Consider the following 15,355-nt stretch of genomic DNA (forward strand, 5'->3'; position numbering starts at 1 on the left):
TACCGTACTGTACCGAGCCAAAAGTGGATCACTTCCCGATGTGCTCCAAAAGCGTACCGAAGCATACCAAAAGTTCGTTGCAAAGCATGCGCGTATCAAGCGCATACGTCACAAAGCAAAAACATCATTCTCTTTGTTCGGGACAGCTGTAAGTAGTTCAAGCGAGAGGTGAATGACATTCTTGCTGTAAACAAGCATGACCTTTCTAAAAATAACCCGTGAGGTACGCTTTCTCCACAGAGCGCTCGAACGCACCAAAATTGGCGTGGTAGGGTATGGTATGCTTTAGTTCAGTTCGCTTTGGTTCGCTTTAGAGCGCTCGAACGCACCCTTTGTCACAACATGTGCACTTTTTGGTCCAACCCCTTAAAGAAATTTATTTATTTATTTATATGTTTTATTTTCACAGGGTGGCTCTTTGTTCGGGACAGCTGTAAGTAGTTCAAGCGAGAGGTGAATGACATTCTTGCTGTAAACAAGCATGACCTTTTCTAAAAATAACCCGTGAGGTACGCTTTCTCCACAGAGCGCTCGAACGCACCAAAATTGGCGTGGTAGGGTATGGTATGCTTTAGTTCAGTTCGCTTTGGTTCGCTTTAGAGCGCTCGAACGCACCCTTTGTCACAACATGTGCACTTTTTGGTCCAACCCCTTAAAGAAATTTATTTATTTATTTATATGTTTTATTTTCACAGGGTGGCTCCATCAGTGGGTTAAACACTGTTGTTCTTGGAGGCCCTGCATGAACACATACATACAAATAAACACATGATAATCATACAATACCAACATCAAAATCAAATTTGCAGTATCAAATCTGTATCTTAATATACTGTATACTGATATATATGAAACTCAAAATTTAACAAATATTATGCAACACATTACATCCTCATATCCTTAAATTTCCCCTACATCAGAAAGAAAGAAAAAAAAACAGAAAAAAACAACAACAACAGAATTATACTTGGGCACAGTGGAGTGCCCTCCAAAATTGGGCTGAGAACGAATGTTTAGATGGGGCATGCCTTAAGTTTATTGGTAAACTGTTCCATTCGAGTGCTCCGGTGTATGAAAAAGACTGTTTCCCAGCATTAGTTCGAGTTCTAGTTACTATTAGCCCGTCAGAGACTGCTGATCTAGTCTGGTAGTTGTGTGTATTACAAACTTTCTGAAACAAGAGTGACAGGTACTCTGGAGCGTCCCCATTTAGTGCCCTATAAACCAGTTTGCACCTTTGAAGCTTCCACCTATCCTCTATTGTGGTCCAGTTTAGTTGACTTAGTACGTAGTCAGTAGATGTACGTGTATCTACCCCTAAGACTATTCTGGCCATTCGTTTGTGTTGTCTCACAATAATATCTTTCGTAGTAGAGGGACATTTTGATCAGGCGATGCTGCAGTAGTCAAACAATGGGAGAACTAAAGAGTTTGCAAGAAGTTTTAGTGAATTCAGAGGTAGGGATTTTTTCAGACGACTCATCAAACTTAATCTGGAACTTATTTTCTTACTTGTATAATATACTGTACATGTTCCTTCCAGTTAAGGGCCGGGTCTAAGTGTACCCCAAGATATTTGTAAGACTTTACTTAATACTTTACTTTACTTTACTTTACTTTAATAAAAAGGAATACCGGTATGACTTACCAACCGAATGACTTGCAACACTTCTCTGGTTTATTTTGATAAACCTCAATTGATCTGATGTCTCCATTGTATTTTCTAAGACATGGTGACAACAGTACCGGCTACTTCTTTGAAGATACAATTTGTACACATTTACAATGCTTTGAACAAGAAATCTAGACTAATATCCAACTTATTGTCACTACAAAACTGTTTTTGCCTCATCATTACATAGACCCTCTGCAGCCAAAGTGTGTGTATGTGGCACAAACCAGTGAAAGCTAAGGTATTGACGTGGCTCAGTAGGCAGCACATCTATCATCTGTCTTGCAATCAAATGAGTTAGCTTTTATTTTCATGGAGTCCAGCTTAGCAACGTTGCATGTAATCATAATGTCCTCCTTTGAGAAAGAGGCAAAAAACACTCTGTCCCTCGGATGGGACATAAACTGGAGGAGTGTGTGACAGCAGAGTCACACTTCATACACATGAAAGATCCCACTTCACTTCCTTGCAAAGACCAGGTGCTGAACTGGTGAAGTGGTCCCCTCCAACCCTCCACCTACCCACACCCACACCCAGTAAACCGGCAAATGATGCCAACCCTACATGCTGGTTTACCTCAGGTGACTACTGATAGTATACGGTGACATGACATTTGCTCCTGCGACAATTGCTCCGGTCTTATTTTCTCTAAGGACTTAGGGTTAGGGTTAGGGTTGTGATAGGGTTTTAGGTTTAATTTGATGTGAGAATTAGGATTAGGGTTAGGGTTATGTTTATGGGTTGAATTTACGTTTGGCTTAGCACGCAGATATATCATGGGAGTAATTGTCGCAGGAGCAAATGTCATGGAACCTACTGATACATGTCATGATGGTGTACAATACAGTAGTCAGTACAGCATGCCATCAATCTGGCACATTGTGCCATACCAATATGAAAAAGAATACAAAGGAGAACAAGAAGAACAAGGAGAATATTAAGAAGGAGGAGACTAGTAAATTTACTATTTACAAAGGATACAAGAAGATGAACATGAGGAAGAATACAAAGACAAAGCAGATGGGGAAGAATACAAAGGATACGAGAAGACGAAGATGAAGGAGAAAAGAAGAACAGCTTCTACTTTGCACATTTTTCATTTCCTGTGCTGTGCTGGAGCCGTTTTCTACTGTGGGTTTTTGTCAGTCTTGATGTAATGTTAGCAATATTTTGGGTGCAATCTGGAGAGTAGATAACCGCGGGGCGCTGTAACACATAAGACGTAGACGTGTTGGGGTCCCTGGTGCACGGTGTGGTTAGTCTGAGCATGGACCTAGATTTCTGCTAGAGTGCTGTTAGTCCCTACACACAAGACAATCATCATCCCTGATCATTTCGCTAATTTAATGGCAATGCATGCCTCTGTGTAAAAAAAACATTTTTAAACATTCTTCCCTGCTTTGATCTCATGATTATGATGATTATGATTTGTAATCTCATTTCCCATCTCTATCTCACATTTTCCAGAGTAAAAAGAGACAGCAAAGGGAAGCAGACATGTCTCACTAATTTACACTAGAATCCGTTTCTAAATTATCCTTGTAATGTATATATTTAAGTTGTAAAGTTTCATGTGCATGTCATTGGCATTGCATCGTATCGCGTGTCATCGTACCTTCTAACGTTAACTGTTGCCTTTTACATTGGCTACAGAAACTTAAGTTTAAACCTGTTTTAGTGTTAGAGAGTCTATCTACGGATTTCTCCATAAAAATTTTACCTCGGGAGTCACGACCGGAACCGCCATTTCCAACTCGAATATCCCCGGTTCTAGGTAGAATGCGCCTCTTGTAAACGGTAACACCATGCAGAATACTGCTAAAACCGCAGAGTATCTCTCAAACTGCCCCATTCTGCGCTTGAAGATGAAAAATACGACACTTTAAACTTGTGGGGAACACTGCATTACCAACTTATGTTAGGCCTAGCTATGAAGTCCCAAATTCTCTTTTATGTGTGATGCGATGATGCGAGGATCGAAGGTTACACGTAGCGACCAAACACGTCCACGTACATTCACCCCGTTTTACTACATAGGATCCGAGCCCTAGCGTGTAAAACACTAAGTATGGTATCGGAGAATACAAAATAACAAGGAAATCGGGTGTGAAAATCACAATTACAATTGTCATGGACAATGTCAAGGTATGTCTGTCTGGAAGAATTTTATGACACTTTTTTTTTAATTACTTTTACGGCTCTCCTCCGTGCAGTCAGACGTACTTAGTCCAAGGAGTTACTTGCTTAGTCTTAGCGGAATATATCCCCGACGATAAAAGTTATGTAATTCTATGTATTGTATATATTTTATACAGGGCCGGAGTAACGGGGGGGGGGGGGGGGGGGGGGGGGGGGCAGGGGGGCTCGGGCTCCCCACTTTTTTGCACCCGTACAGGAATACATAAAGGGTATTACCACTCTGCCCCCCCCCCAACTCTTTTACCCCGAAAGTGGCACTGGAAAAAATAGAAAGAAATGGAATGAAACATTTGAGCGAGGTGCGGCCTTATGAAGTAACCCGGAAGTGACATAACACCCGATCTTGCGCTGAAGGCTTTTCTTTTTTCTTTCTTTTTCTTTTTTTTTTTGTTGTTGCTTGTTAGCTCATGAAACCCCGGCCATGCTAATATTCTATTCATAATGTTTTTTTTTTTTTTGTGTGTGTGTATTTGATACAGACTGATCTTTCCGTCAAAACTATGTCATTGGCACTATCAACTTCTCTATACAAAGTGTGAATTTACATGCAATTATTTGTATTTCAGCGCAAGTTTCGACCCCTCCTAGACTCTGAAGGAGGGGTAAGGGTCGGTGTCACTATCTTATTCACTGCAAGGTCATCAAACAAGCCAGACGAAGATATTGATCATATAATTTTAGAGATTACTTTTTTATTAATCATATCAAATTTCATCTAGAATAATACATTTTCTAATTAATCAGTTACCCAACGATACTCAGTAAAAACCTGCAAATACATCAATTTGAACGTTTACTTCGTATTCTAGAATCACAGAGACATACACATAGATATTATGACATATCAAACATTTAATTTGTGTCATGAAATACAACGTAGGAGCCCACTTGCTCAAAATTCAATAATATATGTAGTCCTACTCTACACAATGCTCAAAATTCAATGATTTTATAGGCACAATTTTCTAATAAACTGATGCCATCAAAAAGAATATCATATTCATCTGCAGTGACAAGAGATAGGCAACATGATGTTATGTATAAGAGTCCCATTAATTAGAGTTTGCAAATTACGGCTCATCAGGTTTTCTGCTGACATTAATTAATTTCGAGTAATCAATAAATTGCTAATGCATTTCTTGTGAGTTATGATAACCTCTCGAAGCAAAGGATGCAACTTTCACCGATTTCTTTAGCATTCATTCTCAGATTCCAACTTTCATAGATCGACCACTATATGTTTTATATATTTCCAATATTCTATGTATGTCTCCTACAGCTGGATATCATGTATTTCATTTAATTTTGTTATATTTGATGTATTTTTTTTTTCATCGAAAGATATAAAATTGCAATTGAAATATAATGATATCACTGAGAGAACCTCCTCTAAAAGGTATCCTATCACACTGTTATACCAACATTCACGACTTTGATGTCAGAATAAAGGGAATACTTCTTTCACTTAAGTTGTAAACTGCTGATTCCTGGGCAAACATACTTTATACACTGTTAAAGCAATCTGAGAAATCTCAAACGTCAATCATTTCTGCTATATATAAAGTTATTTCTTTGAGGTCTGTCGGTGCATCACTTTCATAGATTTCGACTGTTTGTGCTCGACCATAATGCATATCGAGAAAACGAAGACAAAAGTTTGATCATTGCTAGAATACAAAATCACAGAGAAAACTTTCTACATGAAAACGCAATTTTATTTTCACTTCTCATGTCGCAATATAAATAGATATGATCTCATGCATTCTCATCATAATTATTCTAACTTGTTGAAATTAGCATATCATGGAATATTTTTTTTTTTAAATTCATGTTCCATATTCCACATTTCGTACAAGTTTTATATTCCATTTGATTTGAAGCAGAAATGTTTTTCACACAATGGTCAGTTTGAACCAATAATGCACAAATGTATAAGGACATATAATATATTTCATGCGTATAATATATTTCATGCGTATACATTTATATCATTTTTCTATGTGAGGGTAAACATGCGAAACTTTAACCAAACTTCACTTTAACAACCATGTTTTGATCTTTGAGGCAGAAACAAGAGTTGCAACATTTTGTCTTGAATCAATGCCTGTCTAGAATTTGCAGTATAGGAGCCGACTGGTAGAACAGTCAATATTAGTTTTATATGTACTATAGGCTCTCTATAAATGCTAAATGTTTTCAGTGCATCAAGGTAAAGCATTATCAATTAAGACTTCACCACTTTCATATCGCTAGCAGACAATGTATACAGGTTTAAATACAAACCAACCATCTACACGTGGAGCTTTAGCTGACACCATACAAGCTTATACCGTGGCCATATAGAAAAACAAAACAAAACAATGTCAAAGTCACCATTTTCTCTATTACTGCCTTCATGTTCTTGATAATGAACTAATTCGTTTGACTCACCAGTTATTAGAACTTTTCTTTATTCTGAAAGTGAGTAATATTTTCTTTTCTTAACACCTCTAGCTCTGCCCCAAACCAGAGTATACCTATACTGTTGCTGCAATCAAAATAGAACGAGTAACACTTATATATTTTGTCAAATTTAATAACTCACGAATCCTATAGGGTATATGTAAAAAGAAAAGCCCAACGTGTTAAAGTTTTTCAAATTTTAGAGTTGGCAAAACATTTTTAAAGGTAAATGTAAATATGAAATATATACGCCTCCGAAGTTTGGCCTAATCTCTTTATTAACAAACAAGGGGGCATTGCGTATTATATCTTCCTCATTGCTAGAGTATAACATAACTGAACAGTCTTGTTTACTTGAGGATATTTCTATAACAGTTTTGAAATAGTGATATAGAAACATTTCATGATCGATATGCTCATACATATTATCTCAGTGTTTACAAAATGGCAAATTTACAGGCGAAAAATTCAAAGCAAGATTACAACTATAAAGACTTATAAATTATACTTTCATTTTTCTTGCTTATTTAATATATATTTCCCTATTTTGATAGAGTATAGTGTATGATCACAATACATGTTTTAGACAGTGTATTTATGTTTTTTGGGGCATTTATGTACAAATGTAATATGATATTTCAATTGATACTTTGTTTCACTCAGTTCTGCCATAAAATAAGGTTAAATCATTAAATTGTTAATTTGCTCTTAGCTGACAGCTACTTGATAATTATGAAAACAACTCATCGTATAATCAATGGACAAGTCAATCATGGTTTGATGCATTTACACCAGTATTCCTCTCCATTTCCAACCATTTTTTTCTGTACTTGTCTTGAAATTTACAAAATTGTATCACTGTTCATCGTTTGTTTTTCATTGCATTGCTGTATCATTAGTATGTGTATTCAAATGTTGTAATCATATGTGTTGGAAATGAAATAAAACGAAACGAAAAACGAAACGAGAATGTAAAAGTACGTGCAGCCACTATAACTTGTCATTCTGTATATTTTACAATGTCTGATCTATAGGGCCCACATACATGCACTGTATTTCATACAGGTTATTTTCCTTGTCATTTTATTTCATTCATGTTTCATTTATTTGTGTTGTTCCATATTGCATAATACTATGGCCTGCACTACAATAATCATAATAAGGCAACAATATAAACAAAAAACACAAGGAAACAGACAAACTTTTCTAAAATAAGATTTCGTTGAGTTGGTAAATAATGATTAGAGACAACGAGATAGACAAAGGGGGAAAGGTGCTGCATGAAAAGCACTGCATATGACAGTTTAGGCTCCTCAGAGAAAAATATTGGGACCCAAAGTTCAGAACATTCAGATGTCTGTATTTCAGTAACAGTATTTCTGTATACATGTACTTCCGATATTTTGTAAATGTATGTAAAGACATTTCTTTTATAATACACTGTGATGTATAATTAATGCATTCAACTTCTAAAAAATATATGTACTATACAATGTATATGTTAACTATATACTGCTATAAATGGTACAAGCAAATGAAATGAATGAATTGATGAATTACTGAGAAAGACAAGAGAATGAGAGAGAGATAGCGGGGAGGGGAGAGAGGAGGAGAGATAACAGGAAGAACCGAGATTTATCAACTAAGTGGTTATACATTGCCATGTGTGTATGCAGCTACATTATGAGTTACAGGTGAGTTGCCTAGTGTTGAAATAGGAACTCATCAATATAATCATTATTACACACAATTACATTGTTGTAGAATATGAAGTCATTTTCGATTTAAACTTTATGCAGTTCAACATCATAAATACTGGGCAAACAGAACGTACAATAATCGACGGGAGGAGTGAAAGCGAGAGACCAAAGATATACCATCCAAATAAGTATAAAATATCCAAGAGTCGCATGGTACTTTACTTTGTTTATATGCAATGTCATATTGTATACTTTCGTCGGAAATGAAATAAAATGAAATGAAATGAAAGTATACCGCTTGGTCTTTTCCCTATGTCATAATGAACATACAGTATTTGTAACCAATGTTAAATTTGTACTTACAACAATATACAAAATAAGCTGGAGATATAGATCATTTCATGTCACACTCTCATAATTTTTATGATGAGAGCAAAATGTATGATCACTTGTCTTTTAATCACGTAAAGAAAACATTACTTGTATGAGCAGCTCATATTCTAGATTGCAATTGGTGTTCGAAATCAAGCAAAATCAGGTCATGCTGGCGAACAGGTATCCACTTTTCACCTTTAGTTACATACCAATGATACACACAAACTTACATGAGCAAGTTTTCATCAAAACCAAAAGTTAAATTGTCCCTATTGTGTCAAGTCAAATTGCCTTTTGACATTGCTATATTATGTTAACAAAAATCCCTAGGGAATAAGGATATGGGGACCCAGAAATAGTGCATCAAATTTATTTTTTTTAGGAACTACATGTTAAAAACATTAATTATCCCCCTAAACAAAACGAACAAACAGACAAACACAAACACAAAAACAAGAAAACAAAACCAACAACAACAACAATAGAGAGATATTATTGATGACATCAATCCACTGAGGCATAAATGACGTCCCCTAGCCTGATGACCCCCGTGGACTCCACCGCGAGAAGGACTCCAAATATTGGGGCGGAGCCGTGCGTTTCCCTGTCTGGGTTGTCAGGAGGGGCCATCCTCACCCTATTTCAGCAAACAAACAAAAAATAAAATAAAATAAAACAAAACAAAACAAAACAAAATGGCATACATGGCGAGGAAGGAAGCAAAAGGTTGCTGTTGCATGAAAACAAATTTGATCCTCCATGGAAAAAAAAGTATAAATTACAATTTTACACAAAATTCAAGTTTACTTGAAGAAATAGAGAGAGAGCAGAGATCAAGAATGGTCGAAATTTGAAGACTAAACTGGACTTGAAACAATGAAGAAACTTTCAGAAATTTAACATTTTCATCATTATTGTAATTCCTTGTTGCAAGAAAATTTAGATGATCATATAATAATGGTCATAATAACAATAATGAAAACAACGATGATAAAGACCATCATGGTGAAAAATGTTATCTGATGTACTCTTCAGCTAGACTGCCGTGCTTGCATGTGTCTTCCATCATACCATTGCCCAATTATTTCACACATGTTCTATTATAGTTCAAGCCATTCAGTGGTCCACAGCTTTCAAACACGAGAATCTAAAGATGAAAACAATTTAACCATCATCTCATGCTTCACTCGTCAAACGATAAAGAAATATACAGAGGACAATGAATACCACTTTATTATTGGAATTCCTTCCCGTCTTTGTTGAGAAGACACACACTTCCAGTGTTATACCCATTAGACACTCAACAAGGTAGGCCTATTCGAAATAAGGACTGCTCCACACTAACTTTTATTTTTGGTGGCCCAAAGGCAAACATTCGATCTTTTTTGGCGGCCCGATCGGGCCACCACATTCTTCATTTCTGAATTTTTGGTGGCCCCAGGCCACCGGCCCACCGTTAGTGTCGAGCCCTGCCTATACCAGTAAAAGACAGGTGTTAGCCTGCCCCTCCTCCACACTCACGTCAAGTCGTCGTCATCTGTCAGTTCCGTATGTGCGTTCCCGATTTTTCGGGAAGGGGGTATAGGCCTGACATGAGGGGTTTAAATATTATAGGACAAATCCAAAAGGTGAATTATCGAAATAGGGGTTCTTTTGATATTTTTTCTTCTAAAAACATCTTTAAATTAGGGGTAATTTTCACGGTGGGGAGTGGTAGCAGCTATATCAATCGCATGCATGACAACAAAAGCTCTATCTATTTCATAATTTATGCATGCTTTGTATTATGCACATACTTCTTGAGTGTGGCCAGTGGGTCCCCATTCTGTATAAATTTTCCTTTGTCTTGATCTACAGTGGTCTGGATACACCTACAGTGATGAAACACATTGCAGAAATATTGAATTGGTTCATCATAACTTTTAAGGAAAGTGACCAATTTATGTAAAATACCTCTTTCACTCAGTTTTCAATTACTAGTAAATCAAGACATGACTAATCAAATTTGAAAAAAAAATACTGTTTGCTGTTAGCTATACAATGAACAATCATCCTGTTCTCATGAAATAGACTTGCTTGTTTTCATATTACAATTGAAAAGAATTGGGCAAAAACTGGACATCATGGGACATTTGCTTTGCTGACCATATTTATTACATAACAGCCTACATTACATATAGCCTTTAATTGTTCCTTGTGGTATCTAACTGGGCTGGAACAAAGTCTGCACTACTTTACTTCACACACTGTCAGGTTGCACAGATCGGTATGAATTCAGACCAGATGGATTTAGACATAACTGCCATTCAGTGATCTCCCGAATTCTACATGGTATACACAAACAAACCGAATTTCATCAACATTACAGCTTTTCAATTTTGGTAACTGCAAGATCACGCAGCTGATAACTCACTTCCACTTTACGAAAAATGATGTATCTACTAGCGAGAGGTAGACGTAGATTTATTGCATAAGACTCTGCCAAACTCTCCAAATTATATATGTTGTGACAATTTTTTCATCAATCTGTTCGCAATGTGGAACTCCGTTTGTTTGTGTGTGTGTGTGTTTTTTTTTTTTAAATCACTCGATTTTGATTTCAAGTCCATCTGGACTCCGAGTTTCTAATTATTATTCTTATACTTCACTACATCGCTTCTTGTAATGCAAGTTACAAAGTCTTTCCAAGAATAAAAATGGTGGTAGATATCTGATCTAAATATGCACTTACAAATTCGACAGGACAAATTAAAAGTATTATAATCTAATGCAGTCACAATCACTTATCATGACCGATCGAGCCATTGAAATAAATGACTGCTCTTCATTTGATTGTATATCAATCTTTTTTTCAACAAAAAAAAAATCTTGCTCAACAGACTTTTACCTGCCACATTTGTGAGTTATCCTCATCAAGGCACTGTCTCCAATACGAACATACTTCCACTTATCCTGGTTAAAGGAAGAAAAAGAAACATTTTTATTCATAAAGAAGACTGTGCTGGCAAATTTCACATGTCACCTTCAGCTGTATAATATAAACTGAAAATTCAACATATACCACATTCCTGCACACAACTAAGCGCTCGGCAATATGTTGAAAAAAAAAAACTGCTGAATCAAAGAAATCTATAATAAACCTGAATGCATTTAGTAGCGGACTTGTCTCAAACCAGTGTGCAGTTTTGTTTTGTTTTTTCTCTCCAAATCTATGGTATGCTCCTTTAGCCTGACTGGTTCATCCCTGCACTAGCAATGTTTGTGATTGCTATTCAGTGAGGTATAGCAATTAAAGGACTAGGTTGATAATACAGACGGGATGTTGCCCTGTAATTGTCTTTACACAGCCTGGAGACTACACCTTCTGAATCCATAAATCTTCCAGAATTGGCACGCAGGTCAGAGAGGCACAAGCAACCCATGACGTTACAGCATTTTAGAAAACGAAATGGAAAATGCATAATTCATCATAACTGAATATAGAAGATTTCTGGTAGGTTGATATGCACTATTTCACTAGCTAAATATGCATACTCATCAACAAATGTCAAGTTTGTCAGAGTAAGATAAAAATATTTTACTTTCTGAAATTACAGCTTTTAAAAAATTCCAAGATAAATATATAATTATGACAAAGGAGAGATGGAATAATATATATATATATATATATATAGTAACACAGACTCAGGGTAAAGTGTTTGAGAATTAACTCGACCTGGAGATTTGTCATGTTTCATGCACTTACTGTAGTCTACTTCCAAATTTCTGCAATTCACTCACCTCTTCATTAGCCGTTGCACACTGTACAACAATGTTCGGTCGGAAGTTGCGGAGTTGCACGGGTTTTTCAAGCTGGGAGTTGAGCTGTTCAAGAGACTTTTCACTCAAGATGTGGACTTGAGATAGATTCTGGTAAACAGCCTGCATATTGTTTCACAAAAACATAAATGAAAATGACACACACAATCATTCAACTGAATTTGACATATTGTGGTAGTTATACATCGCATCTGGAACGTTACTATGGCGACGGCTTTGGCGTATGGCTTCTTATAGGGTCAGCTCGCACTCACCCTTTCATGGCTTTTGGCCTTGTGTCCCCACTTGGAGTCGTCACAAAGCACCTTGCCACCAAGTCTGTCCAGGTGCCGCATCAGTCTGAAGCGAGGTTCACCGAGGTATTGGTTCAGCCACTGCCTGGCCTCTTGCCCACAGTCCTCCCCCTTCAGTCCAAGTCTGAACACTCTTTTGATAAAAGCAGCAAGGTCAAAGTTTCAAATGAAAGAGTCAGTTATCAGCTCTTCAAAAGAGAATAGATATCATTTACTTTGGCATTGATTGCAAGAAACAGAGATAAACTGCCTCCTTTAGGCCCTACATTTCCTGTGTAATGTACAGTGTATGTACGGTAATGTATAGTCTCAAGTATGACTAATAAGGAAAAGCTAAAATTTGCTCTATTTATGGCCAGTTGTTTTATTCAATCTTAGTTCAATCAGGACTTACTGCATAATCAGCCTCTGAATTGGTCAGAGAGGTTTTTTCGGACATCACTTGAATATTTTGGTCCATTCACTAACTTCATGGTGGTTGGAAAAACATGTAATTCAACGATTTGTGTATACTATTATGGGGGCTATTTGGAAAATTACAAGGATCACTTATACACGATATCAATGTCGTCATGCCATTGGAAAGTTACAAATTGCAATTGCAACTTTTTAATGCTTTAACTAACTGTACATAGCACTATACCTCAAATATCAATCTATATCTTCCTGCCGAGGATTATGATGTCACAATCATGCAACCATGTGCAGTGTTGACGGAAACATGATTACTCATCTACAATACCTTCACATGTAACTTCTTGAACTATAATTTCTTCTTCCTGCGGGCAAAGTGAGAAATAAAAAATGGCGTTCAATTTACAAACCAGAACTAACTTTAATTACCTGACATCACCAACGGCTCCACCCTGCTCTGCCAGAGGTACCTGCAATGTAGGCATCCCTGGGGCATTGATGAGAAGACTTCTCCTGTCCTCAGAGAGGGTCGGAATGATGAGGGCGATGGAAGGGTAGACCCTTTGTGTGATGAACCGCCCCTCCTCATCAACAATGATGAAAGACCTGTATGACGAATTCAGGGCATGGCTGATAGTGAATCAAATTAAACTCATTTGAATTGCCTCTATATCCCCTTTCATGGTTTAGAAACATATATTATATATATATATATATATATATATATATATATATATATATATATATATATATATTTGGTTATGAGATATTACGAAGGAGAAGAGGGTGTGTAGAATTTGGAATTGTTATTCCTCTTATTGTTCCTCCAATTTGGGAAAGAGATTATATCATAATTATTATCATTTTAGTGAAACTCAATTCATTCTGTTGGTACTTTCCTCTGCATGTACAGTATATGTTCATTATAATTATATCAAAATAACTTGATAATTAATGGAGTTGCATTTGTGCTTCAACAATGTGAACTTGAGAGGATCTTCGTATTATACCTGTCCAAGACACCATCACTGCTAATCCCCAAGGAGACACAGTCGGCCTCTGTGACCTCAAGCCCTCGGCACGACTTGATGGGATGCACAAAGATTCGAGAGACCACACCGACTGGGGCATACTGTCGCCGAGAACGACGAAACACAGTGTAGTAGAGAAGTCCAAATCCAACTACACCGGCCGCACACGCTGCCAGGCAGCCAAGAATCAAGTTGTTATTGTTTGTCTCAGGCATGGTGACTTTTCACAAAGCAATCCTGTGTAATTCATATTGTAAAGATAAAAACAACATAACAGAAATATATCACTGTGAAAACAGCACTCATTAAACTTTATCACATTCTTATCAAAGAAAATACAAACGAGTGGTTCGAGCGTTTTACGTCGGTAGATACAATTAACACTTGAAAAATGATAAGGATTTTTTTTAATTCAAATCAATAAAACTGTTTGTCTTATCTGTGTGAGCAATCCACTTGTTGAGACAAAAGAAAATTAAGAGCAGAGGGCTTGGACTGCTTAAGCCTCACACTGTAGACAGTATATAAACAATTGAAAATGTTTTGAATTACAAAAAAAAAAATGTATATGAGCACTTTAAAGCATACCATGAAATGCACTTCAAGTATTTTTCACTGATTCTTTTTTTCCCGTCTTTTCCTTGAAATTTCCCAACAAATTATTACGTGAAACTGAGAATTGTGTTTTACCTGTATTACTTGCACGATATCCATAAATATTGAAAACTATTTTAGCATATTCATGATAGAGAGAGAGAGGGGGGGGGGGAGAGTAGAGAGAGGGAGAGCCGAGAGAGGGAGAGCCGAGGGAAAGAAATAAAAATAGATAGCTTGGCCTATACACATGACTTTTTAAAATAATATGTAATTACATACCATATCATACATCATATACCTACACACACACACACACACACACACACACACACACACACACACACATACACACATACACACATATTATATATATATATATATATATATATATATACATGTGATGATCAGAACGAGATCGAGAATGACATCGATGTATAGGCTTATTGCAATAAATACATTCCTCCCCTGTTATATATTATCTGCTAAATTGTTCTTACTGTACCTGACAAAACTTGCCTTTGAAACCCCGATAATGATGACATTCTGAGTCTGTACATATTCGTGCCTGGCAATTCAGCAATATGAGCATAGATGAAAGTAAATCTTGATACGTTTATTGTAAGTTTGATAACAATAACTTTGAAAGCAGTCATTTATGGTCTGATAAAAGTAATATACTGAGCCGACACATTTTGATCTTTACGAAACTTCCGAGATATGTAATCACAATGCTGAAGATTATGTTAGTCGAATAATTAGAAACATAATAACAATTATATATACCTTAGGCCTACGTAGAAGTTAGATCGGATC

General features: G+C 36.5%; 2 protein-coding genes across 2 annotated transcripts in view; both read right to left on the reverse strand.

Moving 5' to 3' along the window:
• Window positions 1–3,686, reverse strand: part of LOC139732107 (transmembrane protein 87A-like) — a 34,053-nt gene extending 30,367 nt beyond the window's left edge. The window contains exon 1 of the mRNA XM_071642977.1: window positions 3,393–3,686. Within this exon, the coding sequence (XP_071499078.1) occupies window positions 3,393–3,524 (132 nt within the window). The 5' untranslated portion in view covers window positions 3,525–3,686. The remainder of the gene's footprint in view (window positions 1–3,392) is intronic.
• Window positions 3,687–8,806: 5,120 nt separating this feature from the next.
• LOC139731863 (mitochondrial amidoxime reducing component 2-like) lies at window positions 8,807–14,160 on the reverse strand. The gene is made up of 7 exons (XM_071642741.1): window positions 13,925–14,160; window positions 13,344–13,520; window positions 12,462–12,633; window positions 12,169–12,309; window positions 11,276–11,340; window positions 10,185–10,259; window positions 8,807–9,025 (listed from the first exon to the last, which is right to left on the reverse strand). The coding sequence occupies exons 1-7, from the start codon at window positions 14,158–14,160 to the stop codon at window positions 8,893–8,895; spliced, it is 999 nt and encodes a 332-aa protein (XP_071498842.1). The 3' UTR covers window positions 8,807–8,892.
• Window positions 14,161–15,355: the final 1,195 nt, after the last annotated feature.

This window comes from Diadema antillarum, unplaced genomic scaffold (assembly GCF_040938485.1).
Source record: "Diadema antillarum isolate AM-2024a unplaced genomic scaffold, OU_Dant_1.0 scf00000023, whole genome shotgun sequence".
NCBI lineage: Eukaryota > Metazoa > Echinodermata > Echinoidea > Diadematoida > Diadematidae > Diadema > Diadema antillarum.

What these genes read in the sequence shown, in the direction of transcription:
- LOC139731863 (XM_071642741.1), bottom strand. Translation starts at nt 14,160, where the DNA reads ATGCCTGAGACAAACAATAACAACTTGATTCTTGGCTGCCTGGCAGCG. An exon ending in AGTGATGGTGTCTTGGACAG is followed by an intron (nt 13,521 to 13,924) that starts GTATAATACGAA and finishes TTCGTCATACAG; the next exon opens with GTCTTTCATCATTGTTGATG. An exon ending in CCACTGGCCACACTCAAGAA is followed by an intron (nt 9,026 to 10,184) that starts GTATGTGCATAA and finishes TTGCTGAAATAG; the next exon opens with GGTGAGGATGGCCCCTCCTG.